The following is a 25,950-nucleotide window of genomic DNA, read 5'->3' as shown; positions in this document are numbered from 1 at the left end:
CTGAGACCCACAATAGACATTATTAAAGGTCCACGAGGCTCAGCATCTCTTGGGCTGTATTAAATAAAGGGCTGGAATAGTCACTAAAACCTACTGGCTGCTCTATATAACAGCGTATGGCAGATATTAACCAGCAAGGCTGGAATAGTCACTAAAACCTACTGTATATAACAACGTACGGCAGATATTAATCAACAAGGTTAGAAAGGCGCCCTCCTTCATGAGACTTGGTCTTACCTCAAGCACAAGCACCAGCTTGCCCCCTGCTAGACCCATCAGCAAGTGGGTCATGTGTGCGTAACCTTCTGGGGTGACACGGCAGCCTCCGAGAGGGTCTCCTCGGGCAGCATCAAATCCAGCAGAAACCAACACCAGCTGTGGGTTGAACTGAAGAACAGAAAAGATCAACGTAAGTCTCCATATAGGTCTCTCCTTCTAATGTGTCCGACCCCTGTCTTCCCCAAATCATGCGTATACCTGCTCTAATGCACGCTACAACTTTCCCCAATGCAAATGGCCCCCTTCACCACCCCCAAAGTAAGATCCCCCTTGTGCCAACCCAATCCCTCAAAGCATGTTTCCGTTCTCCACTCATTATATCTCATCCTTCCTCACCTCATACGCAATGGGCATCACCACCCTGTGAAATGCCATGAGATACTCCGCATCACCCATCTTTCCACCATCCCACGGAATGTTCACGTTGAATCCTTCGCCGGGCCCGCGCCCAACATGCTGATGTGATGCATCCTCGGAACACGGGAAGAATTGACCATGGTCATAGCGGTGGATGGACACGTACAGCACGCTGACACAGAACAGGTGGGTAGTCAGTACACGTGCACTCGTACATGCATACAGAAAGTGGCAATTCACATGGAACTGCACTCACCTGGCATCTTCCTGGAATATATGTTGGGTGCCATTTCCGTGGTGCACGTCCCAATCCAGAATCAGGATCCTGGCGGGAAACACAGCAGAGAAATTAAACATCTATACCAGTTACAGGTTACATCAGAAAAGTGCAATGTTCACGTGGCTTGTACCTTAGTGGAGGTTCGGAGACACTCTTTAGACTCTGTGCATAGCGAGCTGCCAGTGCCACTGTGTTAAAGAAACAGAAACCACAGGCAGAATCTTGCTCCGCATGGTGACCAGGCGGGCGGACAATACAAACTGCATTCTGTACCTGAAGGATTGGAGGAGAGGAATTTAAACAACTGATTAGTAGAAACATTGGAAATGTGAGGCCGGTAACAGGGAGAGTGTTCGATACACAGGGGGACAGTGCCAGGCCGGTGTCATGTAGAGTGTCAGACATAGGGGGAAGAGTGCCAGGCCGGTATCAGGGAGAGTGTTAGACACACAGGGGGAGAGTGCCAGGGAGAGTGATGGACACACAGGGGGAGACTGCCAGGCCGGTGTAAGGGAGAGTGTTAGACACATGGGGGAGAGTGCCCACCGGTGTCAGGGAAAGAGTTAGACACACAGGGGGGGCTAGGGGTTGAGAGTGCCATAGAGAGTGTTAGACACACAGGAGGAGAGTGACAGGCCAGTGTCAGAGAGAGAGTTAGACACACAGGGGTAGAGTGCCATGCCGCTGTCAGGGAGAGTGTTAGACACACGGAGGGAGAGGGCCAGGGAGAGTGTTAGACACACAGGGGGAAAGTGCAAGGCCGGAGTCAGGGAGAGTGTTAGATACACAGGGGGAGAGTACCATGCCAGTGTCAGGGAGAGTGTTAGACACACAGGGATAGAGTGCCAGGCCGGAGTCAGGGAAAGTTTTAGATACACAGGGGGAGAGTGCCAGGTCGGTGTCATGTAGAGTGTTAGACACATGGGAGGAGAGTGCGAGGGAGAGTGCCAGGTCAGTGTCAGGGAGAGTTAGACACACATGAGGAGAGTGCCATGCCGGTGTCAGAGAGAGAGTTGGACACACAGGGGGAGAATGCCAGGCCGGTGTCAGAGAGAGAGACACACGGGAGGTGGGAAGGGGTGGAGAGTGCCAGAGAGAGTGTTAGACACACAGGAGGAGAGTGCCAGGCCGGTGTCAGAGAGAGAGTTACATACAGGGGGAGAGTGCCAGGCCGGTGTCAGGGAGAGTGTTAGACACACGGAGGGAGAGTGCCAGGGAGAGTGTTAGACACACAGGAGGGGTGGAGAGTGCCAGAGAGAGTGTTAGACACACAGGAGGACAGTGCCAGGCCGGTGTCAGAGAGAGAGTTACATACAGGGGGAGAGTCCCAGGCTGGTGTCAGGGAGAGTGATAGATACACAGGAGTAGAGTGCCAGGCCGATGTCAGGAAGAGAATTAGATACACAGGAGGAGAGTGCCAGGCTGGTGTCAGGGAGAGTGATAGATACACAGGAGGAGAGTGCCAGGCTGGTGTCAGGTGTTAGATACACAGGGGGAGAGTGCCAGGTTGGTGTCAGGGAGAGTGATAGATACACAGGGGGAAGAGTGCCAGGCAGGTCTAAGGGAGGGTGTTAGACACACGGAGGGAGAGTGCCAGTGAGAGTGTTAGACACACAGGGGGAGAGTGCCAGGCCGAAGTCAGGGAGAGTGTTCGATACATAGGGAGAGAGTACCATGCCAGTGTCAGGGAGAGTGTTAGATACACAAGGGGAGAGTGCCTGACTGGTGCCAGGGAGCGTTTTAGACACACAGGAGGAGAGTTCCAGGCCAGTGTCAGAGAGAGAGAGTTAGACACACAGGGGAAGAGTGTCAGGCTGGTGTCAGAGAGAGAGTTAGACACAGAGGCAATGAGTGAAAGACTGGTTTCAGGGAGAGTGTTAGACACACAGGGATAGAGTGCGAGGGAGAGTGCCAGGTCAGTGTCAGGGAGAGTGATAGATACACAGGGGGAAGAGTGCCAGGCCGGTCTAAGGGAGGGTATTAGATACACAGGGGGAGAGAGCCAGGCCGGTGTCAGGGAGAGTGATAGATACACAGGGGGAGAGTGCCAGGCGGTCTAAGGGAGGGTGTTAGACACATTGGAGGAGAGTGCCAGGTAAGGGAAAGTTTTGAGGATAAAGTTGCAGAGTGCCAGAGAGAAGGCAGATGCAGGGTCAAGTGAGATAGAATGCCAGGCTATTACAAAGTAAAGGTTAACGGGGAGCAGAGTGCTAAGAAAGTTAGAACCTCGGAGGAAGAGACTTACCGTCCCAGACAGCACAGCCTCCACAGCAGAGAACGTGGAGCCCGTAGCCAGGCAGGCGCTGCTGTATGACTTCGTATTTATATAAATGGAGTTATATTCGGAGCCCAGTCTATGCAGGTCCCGCGGCTTCATGTGTGCAGTGGCTTCCATCTTCTGTATATGGCCGAGACTGAGGAAAACAACAAGTGACTCATAGAGATAAGTGGCAGGAGACAGGACTAAAAATGGGAACGTTACTGGAGTCAGAGGCGCTGAGCAGTGTGGAAGGGAATGAGGAGGAGAAAACGCAATCCGCAATCCACATCGCAGAGACGGTGAGTGAATGCAGACACACTGTGTGTTCCTGGAAGATATACAATTCCTTGCATGCAGGAAGGCATAATAACTGAGAGCTTAAAGGCATTAACTAGGGGGTTAAACTATAGAGAGGGCACAGAGAATCCTGCAGTGACCCACCTATGACACAGCTGCAATTCAGTTTGAGCTGCCACGCGTCCAGGGAAGCGAGTGCAGCGACTCACTAGCCCCATCTCCTTGTGTCTCTGAAATATCTGAGAAATCCTCTGTGGAGCCTCTGGGTGGTGACTACGATCATAAGAAAGAAATACAGGATTAGAAGATAGCCAGCTCACATGTACTTTCTCACGCGCTCCAGACACAACATGCATGTTCTACCCTGTGCAGTATTGTCCTCACCCGTCCCACATATTATAATGTTCCTTCATGCGTTCGTCATACACCAGTCCTGTGCGTTGCTCCGGGATCGGCCTCATTAATTCCTGCTGCGAAGCATTCAGGATCTCCAGCACAGCATTGTCCGTTACAGCCGCATCTCCCTCTGTTACTACTGCTGGATCCACATCCTCTCTAACATCTGAAACAAATATAATTATTATTTATAGACTGATATAATGTTATCACGGGATGTACTAACAGATCTCCAGTTCCCACCATGTACAAGCATTGCTGGAGAAGTATTAAGAAACCTCCACTCTCAGGCCATGCATTACATCCACTCACACAGACTCTCCTTGTCACACAGAGGGAGCAATACTCTGCCAGCTGGAGCTCACCAAGGTCCTGGAAGATCCTCCATAACGTCCTGTGGGCCAGTATGGTGTCAGAAATGGAATCCAAGGCACTGTCAGGGTGAAACCAGGTGTCAGATGGAAATGTCCACGTACTAGGAATCTCACACCAGCCACTGCAGTGACCACGCACTCACCTTTTGCATGGACACAATGGCGAGGGCAGATTTGGGCAGGGGTCTCCCAGTAAGGTTTTCAGGGAAGCACAGGCTCCTTCAGCCAGGGAGCGGTGGTTGTATCCTCCCTGCAAAGCAAAGAGAGAGAGCAATGAGATCACACAGAGGTCGGGAGCCCTCACTGAGACATCTTGTTCTAGAGCTTTTACTGCTTTCACCTCAAGGGACAGGATCAGCCGTCCGTGGGCCAGAGCCATCAGTAGGTGGGTGAGATGTGCAAAGCATGATGGGGAAGCCAACATTTCTCCCTGTAGACAAACGTAAACTGTAAAAAGCATGCACATATCATCCCGAAACTCACTCCTTGGCCTCCAACCATGCCACTCACATGGGCACACACTCTCTAAAGTTACTGCGCTCACATTCAAGTTGTCACAGGCATTTGATCAGCAATTGGTCCTTGTGCTGCATTTAAATTATTATTTTTTTCTTTGTACTATGGTTGATAATAAATACAGAATTTCAAGTTTAGATCAGAGATCTTTTGCTGTGTGAAAAGCCAGATCCCAGGTATCCAAACATACTCTGTTTCTATTCGGACACATTCTACATGATCGGTGGAATTTTCCTTTCCTTATTCAGCAGTTACAATTTATAGATACGTATAGATAAGTGGTATAATATTGTTATGTGGGCTTTAGGTTTACTTCCAATATGTACTAGTTAGGAGATATTAAGGCTGATGAAATATATAAAAACTGCAAATTTATCACAAATGTATCTAATTACTCAAATGAACTTTGAATCGAATAAGTTGGATGACAGTCGATATGTTGTTTTATTTAAAAGTGCTTTGAATAGATCACTAGTTTTTATAAGTTTGCCAATTCATTTCTTTGTTATTCAATAAATATTCAGAGAAACGTATATATGAGAAATACTCTTTTCCTGAAAGCTTGAAAAGATAAACTAATCACAATTTAAGCAGAACCACTGAAACCATTAATTATATTGCATAAACCTTCTTACCTTTGGATCCCCCACAACAGAGTCATATCCTGCGGCCACCAAGACGAGCTGTGGCTGAAACTATGAAAGAATAACACAAAATAAGTGAGATGGGGGGCCGTGGCGCAATGGGCGGGCAGTTATTGTATCTATATAAATAATGACGCAATAAAAGAGTAAGTTATGGGTTGGGAGATGAAAGGACACAATGGCTGACTAAGGAAAAGATATCCAGATCACGTACCTCGTAGGCGACTGGTAGGAGGAGATGTAAGAAGGCCATGATATAATCTGCGTCTGTCATTCCCGTCTGCAGGAAATAAATAACTGGTGTGAACACACAGACACACCCACCTCTCAGATCATTTATCAAACACCCAGGTTCTTGCATCACAGACTCATTATTACCGAGTGACAGAAACAGGCTGGCTACATTCATTCTAAAAGCTGCCGGCAGTTATATCACAAATCACAGATCAATTTAAAGGGACACTATAGCCACCAGAACAACTACAGCTTATTGAATTTGTTCTGGTGAGTAGAATCATTACCTTCAGGCTTTTTGCTGTAAACAGTCTTTTCAGAGAAAATGCAGTGTTTACATTACATGTTACTTGCCACCCGCCCCTGACAAAGTCTTTTAGACGAAACGCGTAGGGTGGCAGGATTTCTTTAGTCTTACTGTTTTATTTTCGTTTGTCTTCCTTCCTGATTGTATATCTATTTCCTTCTGGATTTTGAAGACATCTTACGATCTGATGGGCTTTTTTTACTAACTTAATCTTGTAAGTGCAACCAATAAAGTTATCCTTTTTATACATACAGCTATACACTAGGTCTTGCTTTTCTACTTTATCCTAAAGCTTTAAAGTGGAAAAAAGAAGAAGAGAAGTACCTGAATTTATGTACTTCGCCTGTTTTATCCATATGTTTGTGAGTGTATCTTGGTTTTTTATTTGTTTGGTTATTTATTTTATCTGCACTACTGTGGTCTCTCTGTGTTTTATACATTTTAGGTTGTGCACTTTATATATTTTTGTTTACATTACAGCCTAGTGATAACTTCACTGGTCACTCCTCAGATGGCTGTTAGAGATCCTTCCTGGGTCATGGCTGCCTTAAATGCATCCAAACATTCAGTATCTCCTCCCTCTGCATGCAGACTCTGAACTTTCCTCATAGAGATTCATTGATTCAATTCATCTCTATTAGGAGATGCTGATTGGCCAGGGCTGTGTTTGAATCATGCTGGCTCTGCCCCTGATCTGCCTCTTTGTCAGTCTCAGCCAATCCTATGGGGAAGCATTGCGATTGGATCACCACTGATGATGTCAGCAGACTGCTTGTTTTTCTGAATCTAACAGCATGCAGAGTTACAGCTTCAGGCTTGAATATAGTAAGATTTTGCTATATTTATGGAGGCATGAGAGGCCCAGGGGGGCTAGACGGTGGTGTTAACACTTCAATTCTTACTCATACAATTAACACCACTAATCACACTGCCCAAACAGTGGCGGCATCTTAATAATTGACTAACTTTTTATGCAACTCCAGCAAGCTTCAAATGGGTTTTTACATTCAACTAGTTTTCATGGAATTTCTTGGAATCAAACACTGTTCACCGTCACTGCTTTTAGATAAAGAATCCACTGGTTTTTTTTTAGATTATTATTTTGAGATATTGGAAGAATTTTAGAATTTTTTTAAAAAAAAATCATATCTGTTTTCATGTTTGAGGAAAGTCTCATATCTACTGTATTTACATGAATGATTATGTGTCTGATTTTGGGGTGTTTGAAAAATCAATCTAAAGTTACAGCCCACGTTTAATTACTTTTTGGACACTTATTAATCGTATCGGTTTAGGGTGGTCATTGTATTCATATCTGCACAAATACAGTGGTACCAGTGATTGTAATTAAACTATGATTGGGGTTACTACATTAAATACTGCTTATTGTATCTTGTTTTAGCATTAATTGGTAAAAGCTTTTTTTTCTGGTTCCTGCAGTTTTACTTTATCAAACAATATTTAATTACTTATTTATTACTTACTGTCTACACTTTCTTCTTTTTGATATCATTTGTAAGGCTATCTACAGAGCTACCTAACGCAAATAAACAAAATGATGACTATGTCTGACACATAGAAGAAAGGGGTAAGGCTGGCTACATGCTTACCCAACATACAGAGACAATAGAGGAAGGCTGGCCACGTTCCCTCCCAGAGTACAGAGACACAAGGGGAAGACTGGCCATGGTCCCTACCAGGGTAAGGAGACACAGAGGGAAAACTGGCCACGTTCCCTCCCAGGGTAAGGAGACACAGAGGGAAGACTGGCCACGTTCTCTCCCAGGGTAAGGAGACACAGAGGGAAGACTGGCCATGTTCCCTCACAGGGTAAGGAGACACAGAGGGAAGACTGTCCACGTTCCCTCCCAGGGTAAGGAGACACAGAGGGAAGACTGTCCACGTTCCCTCCCAGGGTAAGGAGACACAGAGGGAAGACTGGCCACGTTCCCTCCCAGGGTAAGGAGACACAGAGGGAAGACTGGCCACGTTCCCTCCCAGGGTAAGGAGACACAGAGGGAAGACTGGCCATGTTCCCTCCCAGGGTAAGGAGACACAGAGGGAACACTGGCCACTTTCTATCCCAGGCTACAGAGACACAAGGGGAAGGCTAGCTACGTTTCCTCCCAACGTAAGGAGACACAGAGGGAAGACTGGCCACTTTCTATCCCAGGCTACAGAGACACAAGGGGAAGGCTAGCTACGTTTCCTCCCAACGTAAGGAGACACAGAGGGAAGACTGGCCACTTTCTATCCCAGGCTACAGAGACACAAGGGGAAGGCTAGCTACGTTTCCTCCCAACGTAAGGAGACACAGAGGGAAGACTGGCCACTTTCTATCCCAGGCTACAGAGACACAAGGGGAAGGCTAGCTACGTTTCCTCCCAACGTAAGGAGACACAGAGGGAAGACAGGCCACTTTCTATCCCAGGCTATAGAGACACAGAGGGAAGACTTGTCACTTTCTATCCCAGGCTACAGAGACACAGAGGGAAGACTGGTCACTTTCTATCCCAGGCTACAGAGACACAGAGGGAAGACTGGTCACTTTCTATCCCAGGCTACAGAGACACAGAGGGAAGACTGGTCACTTTCTATCCCAGGCTACAGAGACACAGAGTGAAGACTGGTCACTTTCTATCCCAGGCTACAGAGACACAGAGGGAAGACTGGTCACTTTCTATCCCAGACTACAGAGACACAGAGGGAAGACTGGTCACTTTCTATCCCAGGCTACAGAGACACAAGGGGAAGGCTAGCTACGTTCCCTCCCAAGGTAAGGAGACACAGAGGGAAGACTGGACACATTCCTTCCCAAGGTAAGGAGACACAGAGGGAAGACTGGCCACATTCCTTCCCAGGGTAAGGAGACACAGAGGGAAGACTGGCCACGGTTCCCTTTCCAGGGTAAGGAGACACAGAGGGAAGACTGGCCACGTTCCTCTTTCCAGGGTAAGGAGACAGAGGGAAGACTGGCCACGTTCCTCTTTCCAGGGTAAGGAGACACAGAGGGAAGACTGGCCACGTTCTATCCCAAGCTACAGAGATACAGAGGGAAGACTGTCCACTTTCTATTCCAGGCTACCGAGACACAGAGGGAAGACTGGCCCCTTTCTATCCCAGGCTACAGAGACACAGAAGAAAGACTGGCCACTTTCTACCCCAGGCTACAGAGACACAGAGGGAAGACTGGCCACATTCCCTCCCAGGATAAGGAGACACAGAGGGAAGACTGGCCACTTTCTATCCCAGGCTACAGAGACACAGAAGAAAGACTGGCCACTTTCTACCCCAGGCTACAGAGACACAGAGGGAAGACTGGCCACATTCCCTCCCAGGATAAGGAGACACAGAGGGAAGACTGACCACTTTCTATCCCAGGCTACAGAGACACAGAAGAAAGACTGGCCACTTTCTATCCCAGGCTACCGAGACACAGAGGGATGACTGGCCACTTTCTATCCCAGGCTACAGAGACACAGGGGGAAGACTGGCCACATTCAATCCCGGGCTACAGAGACACAGAGGGAAGACTGGTCACTTTCTATCCAAGGCTAAAGAGTACGGCGACACAGAGGGAAGACTAACCATGTCCTTTTCTAGAGTACATCAACACAAAAGGAAAAGTTGGCCATGTCCTGCCCCAAGCAACTGAGAGAAAGAGGGATGGCTGGCCACATTCCTTACCAACGTACAGAGAGATGGTGACAATAACTATTGTTGATGACTATAGAGCAGGGTTATTACCTTGTTCCATGGTACATTGATGTTGTACCGTACGCCGCGGTCTTTGCCCACAGCTGTACAAGAAGATTCTGTGAGATGGGGCCAGAAACTACCATTTTCGTAACGGTGAATAGAAAAATAAAGGACACTAAAGAAACAGAAAACAACCTTGAACAAGTAACCATCATAATCATAAAATAATATTTTAAAAAACATACCCAATCATCTCTTATAAAAAGCAAATATCCCAAAACAGAGAGTGGAACCGCTCCACCCCAGATAACAGAGATAAGAGTCGCTCTTCCCCTGATAACAGAGATACAGGAGCCGCTCCTCCCCAGATAACAGAGATACAGGAGCCTCTCCTCCCCCGATAACAGAGATACAGGAGCCGCTCCTCCTCAGATAACAGCCGCTCCTCCCCCGATAACAGAGATACAGGAGCGGCTCCTCCCCCGATAACAGAGATACAGGAGCCGCTCCTCCCCCGATAACAGAGATACAGGAGCCGCTCTCCCCCGATAACAGAGATACAGGAGCCGCTCCTCCCCAGATAACAGAGATACAGGAGCCGCTCCTCCCCAGATAACAGAGATACAGGAGCCGCTCCTCCCCAGATAACAGAGATACAGGAGCCGCTCTTCCCCCGATAACAGAGATACAGGAGTCACTCCTCCTCTGATAACAGAGATACAGAAGCCGCTCCTCCCCAGATAACAGAGACACAGGAGCCGCTCCTCCCCTGATAACAGAGATACAGGAGCCGCTCCTCCCCTGATAACAGAGATACAGGAGTCACTCCTCCTCTGATAACAGAGATACAGAAGCCGCTCCTCCCCAGATAACAGAGACACAGGAGCCGCTCCTCCCCTGATAACAGAGATACAGGAGCCGCTCCTCCCCCGATAACAGAGATACAGGAGCCGCTCCTCCCCCGATAACAGAGATACAGGAGCCGCTCCTCCCCAGATAACAGAGATACAGGAGCCGCTCCTCCCCAGATAACAGAGATACAGGAGCCGCTCTTCCCCCGATAACAGAGATACAGGAGTCACTCCTCCTCTGATAACAGAGATACAGAAGCCGCTCCTCCCCAGATAACAGAGATACAGGAGCCGCTCCTCCCCAGATAACAGAGATACAGGAGCCGCTCTTCCCCTGATAACAGAGATACAGAAGCCGCTCCTCCCCAGATAACAGAGACACAGGAGCCGCTCCTCCCCTGATAACAGAGATACAGGAGCCGCTTCTCCCCTGATAACAGAGATACAGGAGCCGCTTGTGGGGTTAATTTTACCAACCTTGAGTCATGTTCAAATAGAAATTGTGTTCCTTGTCCATGGTGAACATCCCAGTCTACGATGAGAACCCTGAAAAAGGAAAAAATCCACTGGATTGATTAGAGACCCAAAGACTATACTCAGAGTATAATAATAAGAATATAGTCAGAGTATAATAATAAGAATATAGTCAGTGTATAATAATAAGAATATAGTCAGTGTATAATAATAAGAATATAGTCAGTGTATAATAATAAGAATATAGTCAGTGTATAATAATAAGAATATATTCAGAGTATAATAATAAGAATATAGTCAGTGTATAATAATAAGAATATAGTCAGTGTATAATAATAAGAATATAGTCAGAGTATAATAATAAGAATATAGTCAGAGTATAATAATAAGAATATAGTCAGAGTATAATAATAAGAATATAGTCAGTGTATAATAATAAGAATATAGTCAGAGTATAATAATGAGAATATAGTCAGAGTATAATAATAAGAATATAGTCAGAGTATAATAATAAGAATATAGTCAGAGTATAATAATAAGAATATAGTCAGAGTATAATAATAAGAGTATACTCAGAGTATAATAATAAGAGTATACTCAGAGTATAATAATAAGAATATAGTCAGAGTATAATAATAAGAATATAGTCAGAGTATAATAAGAATATAGTCAGAGTATAATAATAAGAATATAGTCAGAGTATAATAATAAGAATATAGTCAGAGTATAATAATAAGAGTATAGTCAGAGTATAATAAGAATATATTCAGAGTATAATAATAAGAATATAGTCAGAGTATAATAATAAGAGTATACTCAGTGTATAATAATAAGAATATAGTCAGTGTATAATAATAAGAATATAGTCAGTGTATAATAATAAGAATATAGTCAGAGTATAATAATAAGAATATAGTCAGAGTATAATAATAAGAATATAGTCAGAGTATAATAATAAGAGTATACTCAGAGTATAATAATAAGAGTATACTCAGAGTATAATAATAAGAGTATACTCAGTGTATAATAATAAGAATATAGTCAGTGTATAATAATAAGAATATAGTCAGTGTATAATAATAAGAATATAGTCAGAGTATAATAATAAGAATATAGTCAGTGTATAATAATAAGAATATAGTCAGAGTATAATAATAAGAATATAGTCAGAGTATAATAATAAGAATATAGTCAGAGTATAATAATAAGAATATAGTCAGAGTATAATAATAAGAGTATACTCAGAGTATAATAATAAGAGTATACTCAGAGTATAATAATAAGAATATAGTCAGAGTATAATAATAAGAATATAGTCAGAGTATAATAAGAATATATTCAGAGTATAATAATAAGAATATAGTCAGAGTATAATAATAAGAATATAGTCAGAGTATAATAATAAGAGTATACTCAGAGTATAATAATAAGAGTATACTCAGAGTATAATAATAAGAATATAGTCAGAGTATAATAATAAGAGTATAGTCAGAGTATAATAAGAATATATTCAGAGTATAATAATAAGAATATAGTCAGAGTATAATAATAAGAGTATACTCAGAGTATAATAATAAGAATATAGTCAGAGTATAATAATAAGAATATAGTCAGAGTATAATAATAAGAATATACTCAGAGTATAATAAGAGTATTGTCAGAGTATAATAATAAGAATATAGTCAGAGTATAATAATAAGAATATAGTCAGAGTATAATAATAAGAATATAGTCAGAGTATAATAATAAGAGTATTGTCAGAGTATAATAATAAGAATATAGACAGAGTATAATAATAAGAGTATAGACAGAGAATAATAATAAGAATGTACTCAGAGTATAATAATAAGAGTATAGTCAGAGTATAATAAAATGAGTATAGTCAGAGGATGATAAGATGAGTATAGTCAGAGTATAATAAGATGAGTATAGTCAGAGTATAATAAGATGAGTATAGTCAGAGTATAATAAGATGAGTATAGTCAGAGTATAATATTAAGAGTATAGTCAGAGTATAACAATAAGAATATATCCAGAGTATAATATTAAGAGTATACTCAGTGTATAATAAGAATATATCCAGAGTATAATATTAAGAGTATAGACAGAGTATAATAATAAGAGTATAGACAGAGTGTAATAATACGAGTATAGTCAGAGTATAATAATAAGAATTTAGTCAGAGTATAATAATAAGAATATAGTCAGAGTATAATAATAAGAGTATAGTCAGGGTATAATAATAAGAATATAGTCAGGGTATAATAATAAGAATATAGTCAGGGTATAATAATAAGAGTATAGACAGAGTATAATAATAAGAGTATAGACAGAGTATAATAATAAGAGTATAGTCAGAGTATAATAAGAATATATTCAGAGTATAATAATAAGAGTATAGTCAGGGTATAATAATAAGAGTATAGACAGAGTATAATAATAAGAATATATTCAGAGTATAATAATAAGAGTATAGTCAGGGTATAATAATAAGAGTATAGACAGAGTATAATAATAAGAGTATAGTCAGGGTATAATAATAAGAGTATAGTCAGGGTATAATAATAAGAGTATAGACAGAGTATAATAATAAGAGTATAGTCAGAGTATAATAAGAATATATTCAGAGTATAATAATAAGAATATAGTCAGTGTATAATAATAAGAATATAGGCAGTGTATAATAATAAGAATATAGTCAGAGTATAATAATAAGAGTATACTCAGAGTATAATAATAAGAATATAGTCAGAGTATAATAATAAGAGTATAGTCAGAGTATAATAATAAGAGTATAGTCAGAGTATAATAATAAGAATATAGTCAGAGTATAATAATAAGAATATAGTCAGTGTATAATAATAAGAATATAGTCAGAGTATAATAATAAGAATATAGTCAGAGTATAATAATAAGAATATAGTCAGAGTATAATAATAAGAGTATAGTCAGGGTATAATAATAAGAGTATAGTCAGGGTATAATACTCTCCCATCTTACCTCTTGATCCCGTGGGAGCACTGGGCGTATCGTGCTGCTACAGCCAGCTGGTTGAACATACAGTACCCATTCATCTGGTCACTGTGGGCATGGTGTCCGGGAGGCCTGCAGAAAGCAATGTGGGCTGCACAAACCATCATCACCGATTACTAATGGAGCACAATACATTGTAGCCAAGTTCCTCACCTGACTATGGCTAATCCATTCCGAACCTCTGCATGCAGGACCTTATCCACTAACTGAAGAACCGAACCAACAGCCATACAGGAGGCAAGGTATGATTTCTGAGAATACAGAGGACGCAGTGAGAGCTGTGATACACAATGATACACAATGCTGTATGGACATCATTGATAGAGTAATGCACTGAACATTGGAAGCAGACTCACAGGGTGAAGGAAGACAGAGTCATACTGGTCAGACAAGGCCTTCAGATCCTCTGTATTCATGTTCTGCGTGGATTTCATGAGCTCAATGTAGTGAGGACTGAAAAACATAAAGAAATCACTAAATGCTCGCTGGGCTAAACACCAATATTAATAAAGAGGATTGTTTTGGGGGTACCTGTGAACGAGTAAGAGCTCATCTTCAGATGCCTCTCTTGCCTATAAGAAGACAAAGTCACACTTACAGCTTGTTCATGACTCCCAACTTATCATTCCCACTCAGTTCTTCTATACATACGACATACCGGTACTGGCATGCAGCGAGCCATCAAGCCATACTCGTTCAGCTTATCCCTTACGGCAAGAAGACGAGCTGGACACTCAGGGAATCTGGCAGCCAAAAAATAAGATCGAAAGCTACCACAGGGTTCTCCAAATCCAATAAGAATCCAAAGCATTAGGAACAGCCTCCAAAGGAAAAGGAGCATGCAGGAGCTGTAGGGTCAAATATATGACATGACTTACCCATCATCCCACAGGCAGCAAGGTTCGGCCATGAGCTCATCGTAAACCAGTCCTGTTCCTTCCACAGTAGGTTCACTGGTCAGCTCCTACAAACATAGGGGATAGAAGGGTGAATACTCTGTGAGTTAGAAAATAGCTTTTCAATGGTGTTTCAAGAAATGGCTAAAAATTAGTCTGACAGCATGACACTGTTCCCTCTCACCAGTCCTTCTAGCTGCTCACAAAGTTCCCTCTCAGGAGTCTTTCTTGCCCTGTGGCCCCTTTTCTTTAATTCCTGCAGGTTATGCGGAGAACTGGAGCTCTTTCCTTTCCTGGAAGTCTTCTTCTGCAAACACACGCAGAGCACACATTACTATATAGACAGAGTTTATTATTATATACATCAGAACAGATGCATTAGATATGTACTTTGGGGATGGACGTTCTAATTTGATGATTAATTAATTGCCAGACAGGAATCACAATTACAATGGTGACATATACTAAAAAACACCATTTAAACACTGGAGACTCGACCTATGACAGTCCTGATGTGCTAGTGGCACACATTTAGGTGGCTTGTGGCAGTGCCATGGAACGCTGATTACAATCCACTGCATTATAGTAGTCAAAGGTAACGTAGCATTAGATGCTAGAGCATGTACCACAGGAGATGTGTTCACTGCAGGGGAGCGAGAAGGTCCTCTGGCACCAGCGGGTTTCCGTTCCTGAGGAGAGGCCATTCTGTACAAACTGCAAAGGAATCAGAGAGAATGTGGGTCTCGGCAGCAGAGAGTACAGTAATGTGCTAAAGTGTAAGTTGTCATGAATTCAGCATGAATTTCAAATTTTAGGTTAACCCCTCAAGAACCAAACTTCTGAAATAAAAGGGAATCATGACATGTCACACATGTCATGTGTCCTTAAGGGGTTAAAATAAAATTGGATAAACTATCCAAGTCATTCATGTTTCCATTTCAACTATTTAAGTGAAAATGTGAAAAAATATATTTTTTAAAGGAATAAAGGACAAATGCTATCAAAATGTTACAGTGGTGTTCCTTAATTGAAGGCACTTCAGCGTGCTAAAATACTTCATGTGTAAGGAGTGTGTCCTCTTTTTCTCATTTCGTCCTCGATTTAATATTTTTCAAAGCTTTTCAAATGATTTACTATTTTTGCATACTTATTTTTTCAAAATATAAAAATATGCATTAAAAAAATATATCAATATTTAAAAAAAAAATTGTTGAGCTCAGTGGAGATAAACCCAAGAGACAGCTATTGCCCAGAGCACCTGCCTTTCAAAGACTTCTCGTTGAGCTGCATTGGGAAGCCTGATTAGACAGTCACAGAAAGTCTGGGTTAATACGGAAAGGTGTGTAGTAGCTGCAGATACAAGATCTGCAGCTGTTGCAAGTAAAGATTTTATACACCCTGCAAAGAAAACATGCAGAAACAAATTACATGCAGCTTTTCTTTGGGGTGAGATTTTTCTTTGAGTCTACTAAATGATTTTTTGTTCCTAATTCGTATTCCATTCTAATATATCAATGCAATTTGTAATATATCCAAAAATGTGAGATGCAAATTAACCAACAATATATGTATACCCCCTAGTATATACAAGGGAGCAGTGTCTGTCTCTCCCCAGTTATATATTAGGGGGGTGTCTGTTAGTCCCCAGTAATATTTCTGGAAGGAGTGTCTGTCTGTCCCCCAGTAATATATCAGTGGGGAATGCTAATTTGCATAATTAGTTACATATGCTTGACCCCCCCCCTCGGTGAAGGTCATCCTGGGAGTCCATATATTGCTGTGGATACCTACCTTGTCCAGGTAGCAGATGTGATGGTGATGGCGAAAAATCTGCTCATTGACTTCAATGTGGGCGGTCCCACGGACAGAGGTTTGCCAAGATGACATAACAACAGATATAAGAAAGATGATCATAGAAAAGCTAGCCGTACTTGACAACGGGACAGGATTACCAAAGATCCCTGACCACAATCCAAACCAACACCATTACAGAGAATCTGTATCCATTCTTTATTAAGATCTGGTCAAGAATTTGGAGGACCACTGATGCTGTGTCATATATGACATTATTATGTCATATATGACACAGCATCAGTGGTCCTCCAAATTCTTGACCAGATCATAATAAAGAATGGATACAGATTCAATAGTGGAGCTACCATCAGTCACCTACTCTACATGAATAACATCAAGCTGTAAGCCAAGATCAGGACATTGACTCACTGATCCACCCAACTAGGATATACAGCAAGGACACTGGAGTGTCGTTCATACTGGATAGGTGTGGCAGATGATAGCCAAAAGAGGGAAGATGATCATGACAGAAGGGGCTCAAGTCCCAGAAGGTCAAAAAGGAGATGTAAAGAACAGCTACTAGTACCTGGGTTTACCACAAGCACATGGCAACCATGCGGAAGAGGCAAGAAGAATAGCAACATCCAAGTACCTCCAGAGATTCAGATGGATCTGGAAGTCCCATCTCAATGGCAAGAACAAGATCCACGTCAGCAACACATATGCCCTACCTGTCATCATGTAACCAGCTGGTATAATAACCTGGCCAAGAGAAAAGCTGGTCACCATGGATGTCAAGATCCGGAAACTACTCACTATGAATGGAGGATTCCACTTGAAATCCAGCACCCAGAGACAGTACACCAGCCGGAAGGAAGGAGGTCGGGACCTAATAAGTGTCAAGGCCACAGTCCTGGATGAAACACAGAGCATCCACAATTATATCACGATGGCTCCCAAAGACGAACTGTTAAAGGAATGCCTGAAAGAACAACAGATAGAGGATGTGGAAAAGGGGGAGGTTCCATCTCAAGAAAAACCTCTCCATGGGGTGTACCACCGACAGGTAGTGGATGTGGCTCACATTACAAAAACCTACCAGTGGTCGGAAAATACAGGACTGAAAGACGGCACTGAGGCATTATTCCTAGCAGCACAGGAACAGGCACTTAGCAGCAGATCGATAGACGCTGGGGGTCTACCACACCAGGCAAGATGCAAGGCTCAGACTGTGCAAAGGACTCAGAGACAATCCAGCACATAGTAACCGAGTGCAAGATCTTAGCAGGAACAGCAAACACAGAGAGACACAACCAAGTTTCTGGAATTGTGTACCGAAATATGTGCACAGAATATGAATTAAACCTGCCTAAGTCCAGATGGGAGATCCTGTGGGACTTTCAGATCCAGACAAACAAGTGGTGGCCAACCAACCCGACATCGTGGTGGTAGACAAGGAACGGAAGACTGCAGTCGTGGTGGATGTGGCAATACCCAGTAACTATAACATCAGGAAGAAGGAACATGAGAAGGTGGACAAATACCAAGGACAAAGAAGAACTAGAAAGGATGTGGAAAGTAAAGGCAGTAGTAGTCCTAGTTGTGATCGTAGTCCTAGTTGTGATCGAAGCACTCGGGGCTTTGACTCCCAAGTTGGGGGAATGGCTTCAGCAGATTCCAGGTGGGACATCTGAGATCGCTGTCCAGAAGAGTGCAGTTCTAGGAGCAGCTAAGATACAGTGCAGAACCCTTAGACTCCCAGGCCTCTGGTACAGGACCCGGGAATGAGGAGTAAACATGCCACCCAGGAGCGGTATGAAACAAAATTGATACATACATTTTTTGGTGATTTAAAAGTTAAGATTTATTTCTGGTTGAATGTGTTTGGCAGATCTTTATTTAGGGGTTATCCCCCCCATCTTTGAATTCAGTCATTTTTGCTATATCCACATTTCAAGGTATCATACTGCTGTGGATGTCTACACACATCATGCACAGCCAGGTGACTGTTAGGAGCTGCCTGTCAGATACACTGACTCCTGCAACCTTGCTCCTCACTCTCAGCCAGCCTGGCTTTCACTCTCAGCCAGTCAATATAATCACTCTCACAGACACAGTAAGTACCGGCCCGGTGGGGGGAGGTAGGTGTCCTTTGCCAAGATTTAGGGGTGTGTGTGCTTTGCCCATTGGGGGGGTGTGGTTTGCCCAGGTTGGGGGAGGGGGGGAGGAGTGCTTTGCCCAGGTAGGGGGGTGGGGTGCTTTGCCCAGGTTGGGGGGTGGGGGAATGCTTTGCCCAGGTTGGGGGGGGGGGGAGGAATGCTTTGCCCAGGTAGGGGAGGGCGTGCTTTGCCCAGGTTGGGAGGGGAGGGGGTGTGCTTTGGCCAGGTTGGGGGGGTGCTTTGCCCATGTTGGGGGGGGGGGTGTCACTTTGCCCAGGTTGGGGGGGTCACTTTGCCCAGGTTGGGGGGGGTGGGGAGGTGGTCACTTTGCCCAGGTTGGGGGCGGGAGTGCTTTGCCCATGTTGGGGGGGGGTCACTTTGCCCATGTTGGGGGGGGGGGTGTCACTTTGCCCAGGTTGGGGGGGGGTGTCACTTTGCCCAGGTTGGGGGGGGGGTGTCACTTTGCCCAGGTTGGGGGGGGGGGTCACTTTGCCCAGGTTGGGGGGGGGGGGTCACTTTGCCCAGGTTGGGGGGGCGGTGTCACTTTGCCCAGGTTGGGGGGGCGGTGTCACTTTGCCCAGGTTGGGGGGGGGCGGTGTCACTTTGCCCAGGTTGGGGGGGGGTGTCACTTTGCCCAGGTTGGGAGGGCGGTGTCACTTTGCCCAGGTTGGGGGGGGGAGTGCTTTGCCCAGGTTGGGGGGGGGGGAGTGCTTTGCCCATGTTTGGGGGGGGGGGGGTCACTTTGCCCAGGTTGGGGGGGGAGTGCTTTGTCCATGTTGGGGAGAGTAGGTCGGGGGGGGGGGTGCGGTGGTATATCGGGGGGGACATTAGGACGTTGCGCTCACCCTTTCTATTTGTACTCCGCTCTCTCGCTCGGGCCGCGACGTCACTTCCGCCCAGTATGGCCCCGCCCCCAACTGGGGAGTAAAGATGGCGGCCATGTGACCGATCCCATCACTGGGAAACCTACCGGGAGGGAGAGAGGGAGAGCTGGGTTCAGAGAGAGAGCTATTGAGCTGGGAGGGAGAGCTGGGTTCAGAGAGAGCTATTGAGTTGGGGAGAGAGAGCTGGGTTCAGAGAGAGAGCTATTGAGCTGGGAGAGAGAGCTGGGTTCATAGAGAGAGCTATTGAGCTGGGGAGAGAGAGCTATTGAGCTGGGGAGAGAGAGCTGGGTTCAGAGAGAGAGCTATTGAGCTGGGGAGAGAGAGCTGGGTTCAGAGAGAGAGCTATTGAGCTGGGGAGAGAGAGCTGGGTTCAGAGAGAGAGCTATTGAGCTGGGAGAGAGAGCTGGGTTCATAGAGAGAGCTATTGAGCTGGGGAGAGAGAGCTATTGAGCTGGGGAGAGAGAGCTGGGTTCAGAGAGAGAGCTATTGAGCTGGGGAGAGAGAGCTGGGTTCAGAGAGAGAGCTATTGAGCTGGGGAGAGAGAGCTGGGTTCAGAGAGAGAGCTATTGAGCTGGGGAGAGAGAGCTGGGTTCAGAGAGAGAGCTATTGAGCTGGGAGAGAGAGCTGGGTTCAGAGAGAGCTATTGAGCTGGGGAGAGAGAGCTGGGTTCAGAGAGAGAGCTATTGAGCTGGGAAGAGAGAGCTGGGTTCAGAGAGAGAGCTATTGAGCTGGGGAGAGAGAGCTGGGTTCAGAGAGAGAGCTATTGAGCTGGGGAGAGAGAGCTGGGTTCAGAGAGAGAGCTATTGAGCTGGGGAGAGAGAGCTGGGTTCAGAGAGAGAGCTATTGAGCTGGGGAGAGAGAGCTGGGTTCAGAGAGAGAGCTATTGAGCTGGGGAGAGAGAGATGTGTCAGAATGTGTCAGATTCCAGTAACAAACGCAGGCAATAGATTTCCTTCCAATTCCTGCATCTGAGACATTTGTTGATGAAAATCCATGGGCTACAATACAATGCTAAAGCAATCACATAAGAAATGGTTTAACAATAATAATAAAACAAGTTTAGATAGGTAACCAGCAAACTCCTACTGATCATTTAGTAACCAGCAAGATGTACTTACCTCGCATCCGACTAAACATTTTACACGTTTTGTGGGACACAGCTACATAACATTGCATATCAACCCATCGTAATCTAGACACATTGGAGGTTACCCATGGTCCAGTAATGATGCTCACATCCTATTTAAAGGCACTTTCAGTGATGTGCAGGGGCCATCATGGACAATTCCAGCTACAGTAGCTCTCTGTGTGCTTGGACCAGGCAGACTTGCCTTCGCTCTCCATGTGAATCAATGAGCTTTGGGTGCCCCTGACCCGGATGCCAGGTCACCGGTAGTCTTTCTTTGCACCACTTTTGGTAGGTACTAACCATTGCATACCGTGAACACCCCGCAAGACTTGCTGTTTTGGAGATTCTCTGACCCAGTTGCCATCACTATTTAACCCTTGTCAAAGTCACTCAGATCTTTTCGCCGGACTGTTCACCTCCTATCTAATATATCCAGAACCAACATAAGTTGTCGTTACACCAAATATGGGAAGTGTTGTGGAAATGAAATATTATCCTGATTTCTTTAAACTAGTAAAATGTATATTTACTTTATATAGTTCTCAATCAGCATTTATCGTTTTATATGATTTACTTAAAATGGCCGCTAGGGCCAGGGAGTTTCCCTTAGTCATCGAATAACACCCTCACTAACAAGATGGCGCTGGAGTCTGGGGGAGACCCGCACGATGCCAGTGACATCACACCCGGTAGGACGAGCAATAAATCAACCACTTAACCCCTAACCAATTATTGATGGATAAATCAATGTTATCTCTGACAATGCCTATGATGTAATTTTGCTTTATAAGGGGCATGCCACCCCCTTCTAATAAACATTCCTCAAGTTCTTCATTAACCTGAAACTTGTGTCTGGTGTGAATTACTTCAGGGAGCGTGCACGCACTGTTTCTTTAATTTGGCCAGGGGCAGATACACAAAATAATCAACTTATTGATTGATTTCCACTTCAGGAAGCAAACATAAAAGTTTATTTTCTCCAATGGATGAAAAAGGAAATATATCTTACTCATTTCTGACACTGCAGATCCAATTCATTGTGGATAAATACCAAAGTGGAAATTGCCCACAGAAGATATCCAGGAAAATTACTCCAAGTAACAAGTCATTGCTGGTACTAGTTTCTTGTAAGAAAAAAAAATATATATATATATAACATGGTGTAACGGAGCTCCAATAATCTCCAGTACCTCAGTAAAAAGTTCCCTTTTGCTAGAGAAGACCGCGCTGACGTGAATATAGCCGTTTCCCCAAACACCAGAAAACACTCCCGTGAAGGGTAAAAAACACACGTTACTGGGACATAGGCAAACATTTATAGGGACAATCACAACAGGGGTCATCAACTAGGACAATAGGTTTTCTCGCTAGCGGCACTTTGTCTGTGAGATAACTCAGTTAAGTGCAAATCATTTTATAAACTTTCAGACAACACGGTGCCTTACAACAGTAACTTTAAAAACACATAACAAAATTGTACATCCCCAGGCAAGCCTCATCCCTACAAGCAAGATGTCCACAAAGTACTCCGATCGATTGTGCCCAGTCTGAGAAATCATGAAATCTAGTTTAGCGAGCTATTTCCTGATCCAGCGAGGAGTTCCAGGCTACTGCTTGCTAAGGGACTCTGGAAAAGAGTCATCCTGCCTTTGGAGAAGGGGGCTTCCCCTGGCTCTCGGTGTGCATTGATGGTTCTATATCTTCACTTCAAGTAGTGCTCTTCTGGGCAACTGTGTAACTGAGCAGTGACGAGCTTAAGTTGCACCAGCAGCCGCCTCGTACTTGACCAAGTTAGATTTTCCGGCGGTTAGCACCTGGTCTCGCTGGAGGAGTCCCAGGGATGGAAAATGAGACCCCGCTGCGGAATATGTTGGCGCTATGTAAATAATAAAACAGTTTTTCTAAGCTCAAGGTAATGAGCATTACTCAGTGATTATCATTGTTAGCAAACACATTGCTAAGCTGGGTTGTTAAAGAAATGAACATTGTTTTATTTAGCGTCTTCAGACTATGGCCTCTATTTAATCAGCTTTCTAAATGATTCACTACTGTTAGAATAACTTTAAAAAAAATCTACTGAAGTCACCCTTCACGTCTAGGAAGGAAGTTCTGAAGATAAGTAATTTATAACGTTTTTCCAACAGTACTGAATCATTTGGAAAGCTTTTTAAATATTAGATTAGATTGTAAGCTTCCCGGAGTAGAGCCTCACTGCCTCTTATTTCTGTAAAGCAGATTTGGGATTTAAATTTACTTATGAATCTTCAATTCATTGTACAGCGTTACAGAAGATGTTGGCATTTTAATAATAATTACCTGCCCTAAAAGTCCTCCTGCTGTCAGGGCTGGCCACAGCAAAAACCTAGACAAATGTATTTTCACAGCATTGCCTGCAGGGGGCAGTCTATATATTCACATGATTGCAAATTGTAACAAGAGCAGAACTTGAGATATACTAGATTGATGGGGCATGAGAAACATTGGGGGGGAGGGGGGAGACACTAGTTGGGGATAGTGATGTACCGAACTGTTCGCGTTCGCCGCGGCGGGCGAACACATGCGCGGTTCGATCCGCCCCCTATTCGTCATCATTGAGTAAACTTTGACCCTGTGCCTCACAGTCAGCAGACACATTCCAGCCAATCAGCAGCAGACCCTCCCTCCCAGACCCTCCCACCTCCTGTACAGCATCCATTTTACATTCATTCTGAAGCTGCATTCTTAGATAGAGGAGGGAAAGTGTAGCTGCTGCTCATTTGATAGGGAAATGGATAGCTAGGCTAGTGTATTCAGTGCCCACTACAGTCCTGAAGGACTCATCTGATCTCTGCTGTAAGGACAGCACCCCAAAAAGCCATTTTTAGGGCTAGAACATCAGTCTGCTTTTTTTCCTGTGTAATCTATTTGCAGTTGCCTGCCTGCCTGCCAGCTTCTGTGTCAGGCTCACAGTGGATACTGTGCCCACTTGCCCAGTGCCACCACTCAGATCTGGTGTCACAATAGCTTGCATTTAAAAACAAAAACATTTTTTTTCACTGTTATAGATTGAATAGCAGTTAGTTGCCTGCAAGCGGGTGTCAGGCCAACAGCGTGTACTCTGCCAACCTCTGCCAGTGCACAGTGCCACTCATATCTGGTGTCACAATAGCGTGCATTTAAAACCCAAATTTTTTTTTCACTGTTATAGATTGAATAGCAGTTAGTTGTCTTCAAGCGGGTGTGTCAAGCCTTGTAACGAAAATATACCCCAACTCGCAGGATTCAACTCGACAAAAGACAACACAGAGGAGAGATACGTCTACCGGACCTTAGAATGGCCGGACTCGACGTATATGAGAGGAGACAGAGTCAGGAACGATCCAAGGTCAAGGGCACAGAGAGACAGCGTAAACTAGGACTAGCCGGGGTCTGGTACACAGTAAACAGGAAGCCGGCAAACAGAACAGATAAGGATAAAGAGATAACGTAGTCAGAAACAAAGCCAAGGTCAATACGAAGGAACACAACTGAACACAACAAGCGCTAAAGGGAACTGAAACAGAAACCACGATAGGGCAGGGAGTAAAGGGAGAGGTAAGTTTAAATACCTTCAACTTATTCTTGATTGGCCCCTGTCATATCCACGCCCCCAAAATGTGAGAGTATGGGGAGTGTGGGGTGACAGGGGCCAATGGGAGACCGTTTTGATTTTCGGCTCCCACTTCCCCTTTAACAGCGTACTCGTAACGCGCAGCGCGCTCGCAGAGCTAGGCGGGACACGTGACCAAATTCCGCGGTCAGCGCCCGCCGTCATCGGCGCTCTGAGCGCGCCGGGAACAAAGGACCTCAGCTGGCCCCCGGACAAGGTAAGTAACGCTACAGGCCTACAGCGTGTACTCTGCCAACCTCTGCCAGTGCACATTGCCACTCATATCTGGTGTCACAGTAGCCTGCACGCATAGTACCACTAATCAAAAAAAAAAAATAACAGGCAGAGGCAGGTCACCCCGCAGGGGCCGTCATGGTCGTGGTGCTGTGATTCCCTTTTGCCCTAGAATAATGCCCAATTTTCAGAGGCCACGTACCCTGAACTTGAAAAGTTCTGAGGACATAGTTGACTGGCTAACACAGGACACCCAATCTTCTACAGCTTCCGCTCGGAACCTTGACTCACCATCCTCCTCCAGCTTAGCTTCGGGCACCTCTCAAGATACCACTCAACCGCCTGCCGCCACCACCAACACTAGCACCACAGCTGCTTCACTTTATCTGTCAGAGGAGTTATTTACACATCCGTTTGAAGAAATGAGTGATGCGCAACCATTATTGCCAGAGGATGTAGATAACAGGGATATGTCTCAGTCAGGCAGCATTACACACATGGACGTACGGTGTGATGATGATGATGTTTTACCCGCTGCTACTTCCTTTGCTGAGTTGTCAGATACAAGTGAAGTGGTTGATGATGACGATGCGTCCATAGATGTCACGTGGGTGCCCGCTCGGCAAGAAGAAGAACAGGGCGAAAGTTCAGATGGGGAGACAGAGAGGAGGAGGAGGAGACGAGTTGGAAGCAGGGGGAGGTCGTCGCAAGGAGCTAGTGGCACAGTCAGACAGCATGCATCGGCACGCATGCTGTGTCCACCACCAGAATGCCGTCATTGCAGAGTTCAGCAGTGTGGCATTTTTTTTGTGTGTCTGCCTCTGACAACAGCGATGCCATTTGCAACCTGTGCCAAAAGAGTCGTGGGAAGTTCAACACCAACCAAGTTACAACTGCTTTGCGTAGGCACATGATCGCACATCACAAACGCCTATGGGATTAACACATGAGTACAAGCAGCACACAAACTCAAAGCGGCCATCTTCCTCCTGGTCCAGCATCTTCAGCCACGTCAACCACTGCTGTCCTCCTTGCCCCCTCTCAACCATCCGCCACTCCGTCTCTCGCCTTGAGCAGTTCCCGCTCACCTGCCCACAGTCAGGTGTCTGTCAAGGACATGTTTGAGCGTAAGAAGCCAATGTCAGAAAGTCACCCCCTTGCCCAGCGTCTGACAGCTGGCTTGCCTGAACTATTAGCCCACCAGCTTTTACCATACAAGCTGGTG

General features: G+C 44.7%; 1 protein-coding gene across 1 annotated transcript in view; it reads right to left on the bottom strand.

Annotated features, from left to right (window-relative positions):
• HDAC6 (histone deacetylase 6) overlaps positions 1 to 19,757 on the bottom strand; it is a 29,934-nt gene extending 10,177 nt beyond the window's left edge. Inside the window, exons 1-23 of the mRNA XM_063433052.1 lie at positions 19,696 to 19,757; positions 15,524 to 15,611; positions 15,082 to 15,204; positions 14,880 to 14,965; positions 14,660 to 14,744; positions 14,533 to 14,573; positions 14,358 to 14,454; positions 14,155 to 14,252; positions 13,969 to 14,073; positions 10,972 to 11,040; positions 9,692 to 9,818; positions 5,618 to 5,683; positions 5,395 to 5,454; positions 4,584 to 4,673; positions 4,387 to 4,493; positions 4,235 to 4,302; positions 3,858 to 4,035; positions 3,618 to 3,746; positions 3,162 to 3,330; positions 1,047 to 1,189; positions 893 to 961; positions 616 to 808; positions 238 to 387 (exon numbers count right to left, since the gene is read on the bottom strand). Of these exons, the coding sequence (XP_063289122.1) occupies positions 238 to 387; positions 616 to 808; positions 893 to 961; positions 1,047 to 1,189; positions 3,162 to 3,330; positions 3,618 to 3,746; positions 3,858 to 4,035; positions 4,235 to 4,302; positions 4,387 to 4,493; positions 4,584 to 4,673; positions 5,395 to 5,454; positions 5,618 to 5,683; positions 9,692 to 9,818; positions 10,972 to 11,040; positions 13,969 to 14,073; positions 14,155 to 14,252; positions 14,358 to 14,454; positions 14,533 to 14,573; positions 14,660 to 14,744; positions 14,880 to 14,965; positions 15,082 to 15,204; positions 15,524 to 15,601 (2,331 nt within the window). The 5' untranslated portion in view covers positions 15,602 to 15,611; positions 19,696 to 19,757. The remainder of the gene's footprint in view (positions 1 to 237; positions 388 to 615; positions 809 to 892; positions 962 to 1,046; positions 1,190 to 3,161; positions 3,331 to 3,617; positions 3,747 to 3,857; positions 4,036 to 4,234; positions 4,303 to 4,386; positions 4,494 to 4,583; positions 4,674 to 5,394; positions 5,455 to 5,617; positions 5,684 to 9,691; positions 9,819 to 10,971; positions 11,041 to 13,968; positions 14,074 to 14,154; positions 14,253 to 14,357; positions 14,455 to 14,532; positions 14,574 to 14,659; positions 14,745 to 14,879; positions 14,966 to 15,081; positions 15,205 to 15,523; positions 15,612 to 19,695) is intronic.
• Between the last annotated feature and the right edge of the window lie 6,193 nt (positions 19,758 to 25,950).

This window comes from Pelobates fuscus, chromosome 9, assembly GCF_036172605.1.
Source record: "Pelobates fuscus isolate aPelFus1 chromosome 9, aPelFus1.pri, whole genome shotgun sequence".
Lineage (NCBI taxonomy): Eukaryota > Metazoa > Chordata > Amphibia > Anura > Pelobatidae > Pelobates > Pelobates fuscus.
Note: the sequence above shows the minus strand (reverse complement) of the source record. Positions and strands in the feature narration are given on the sequence as shown.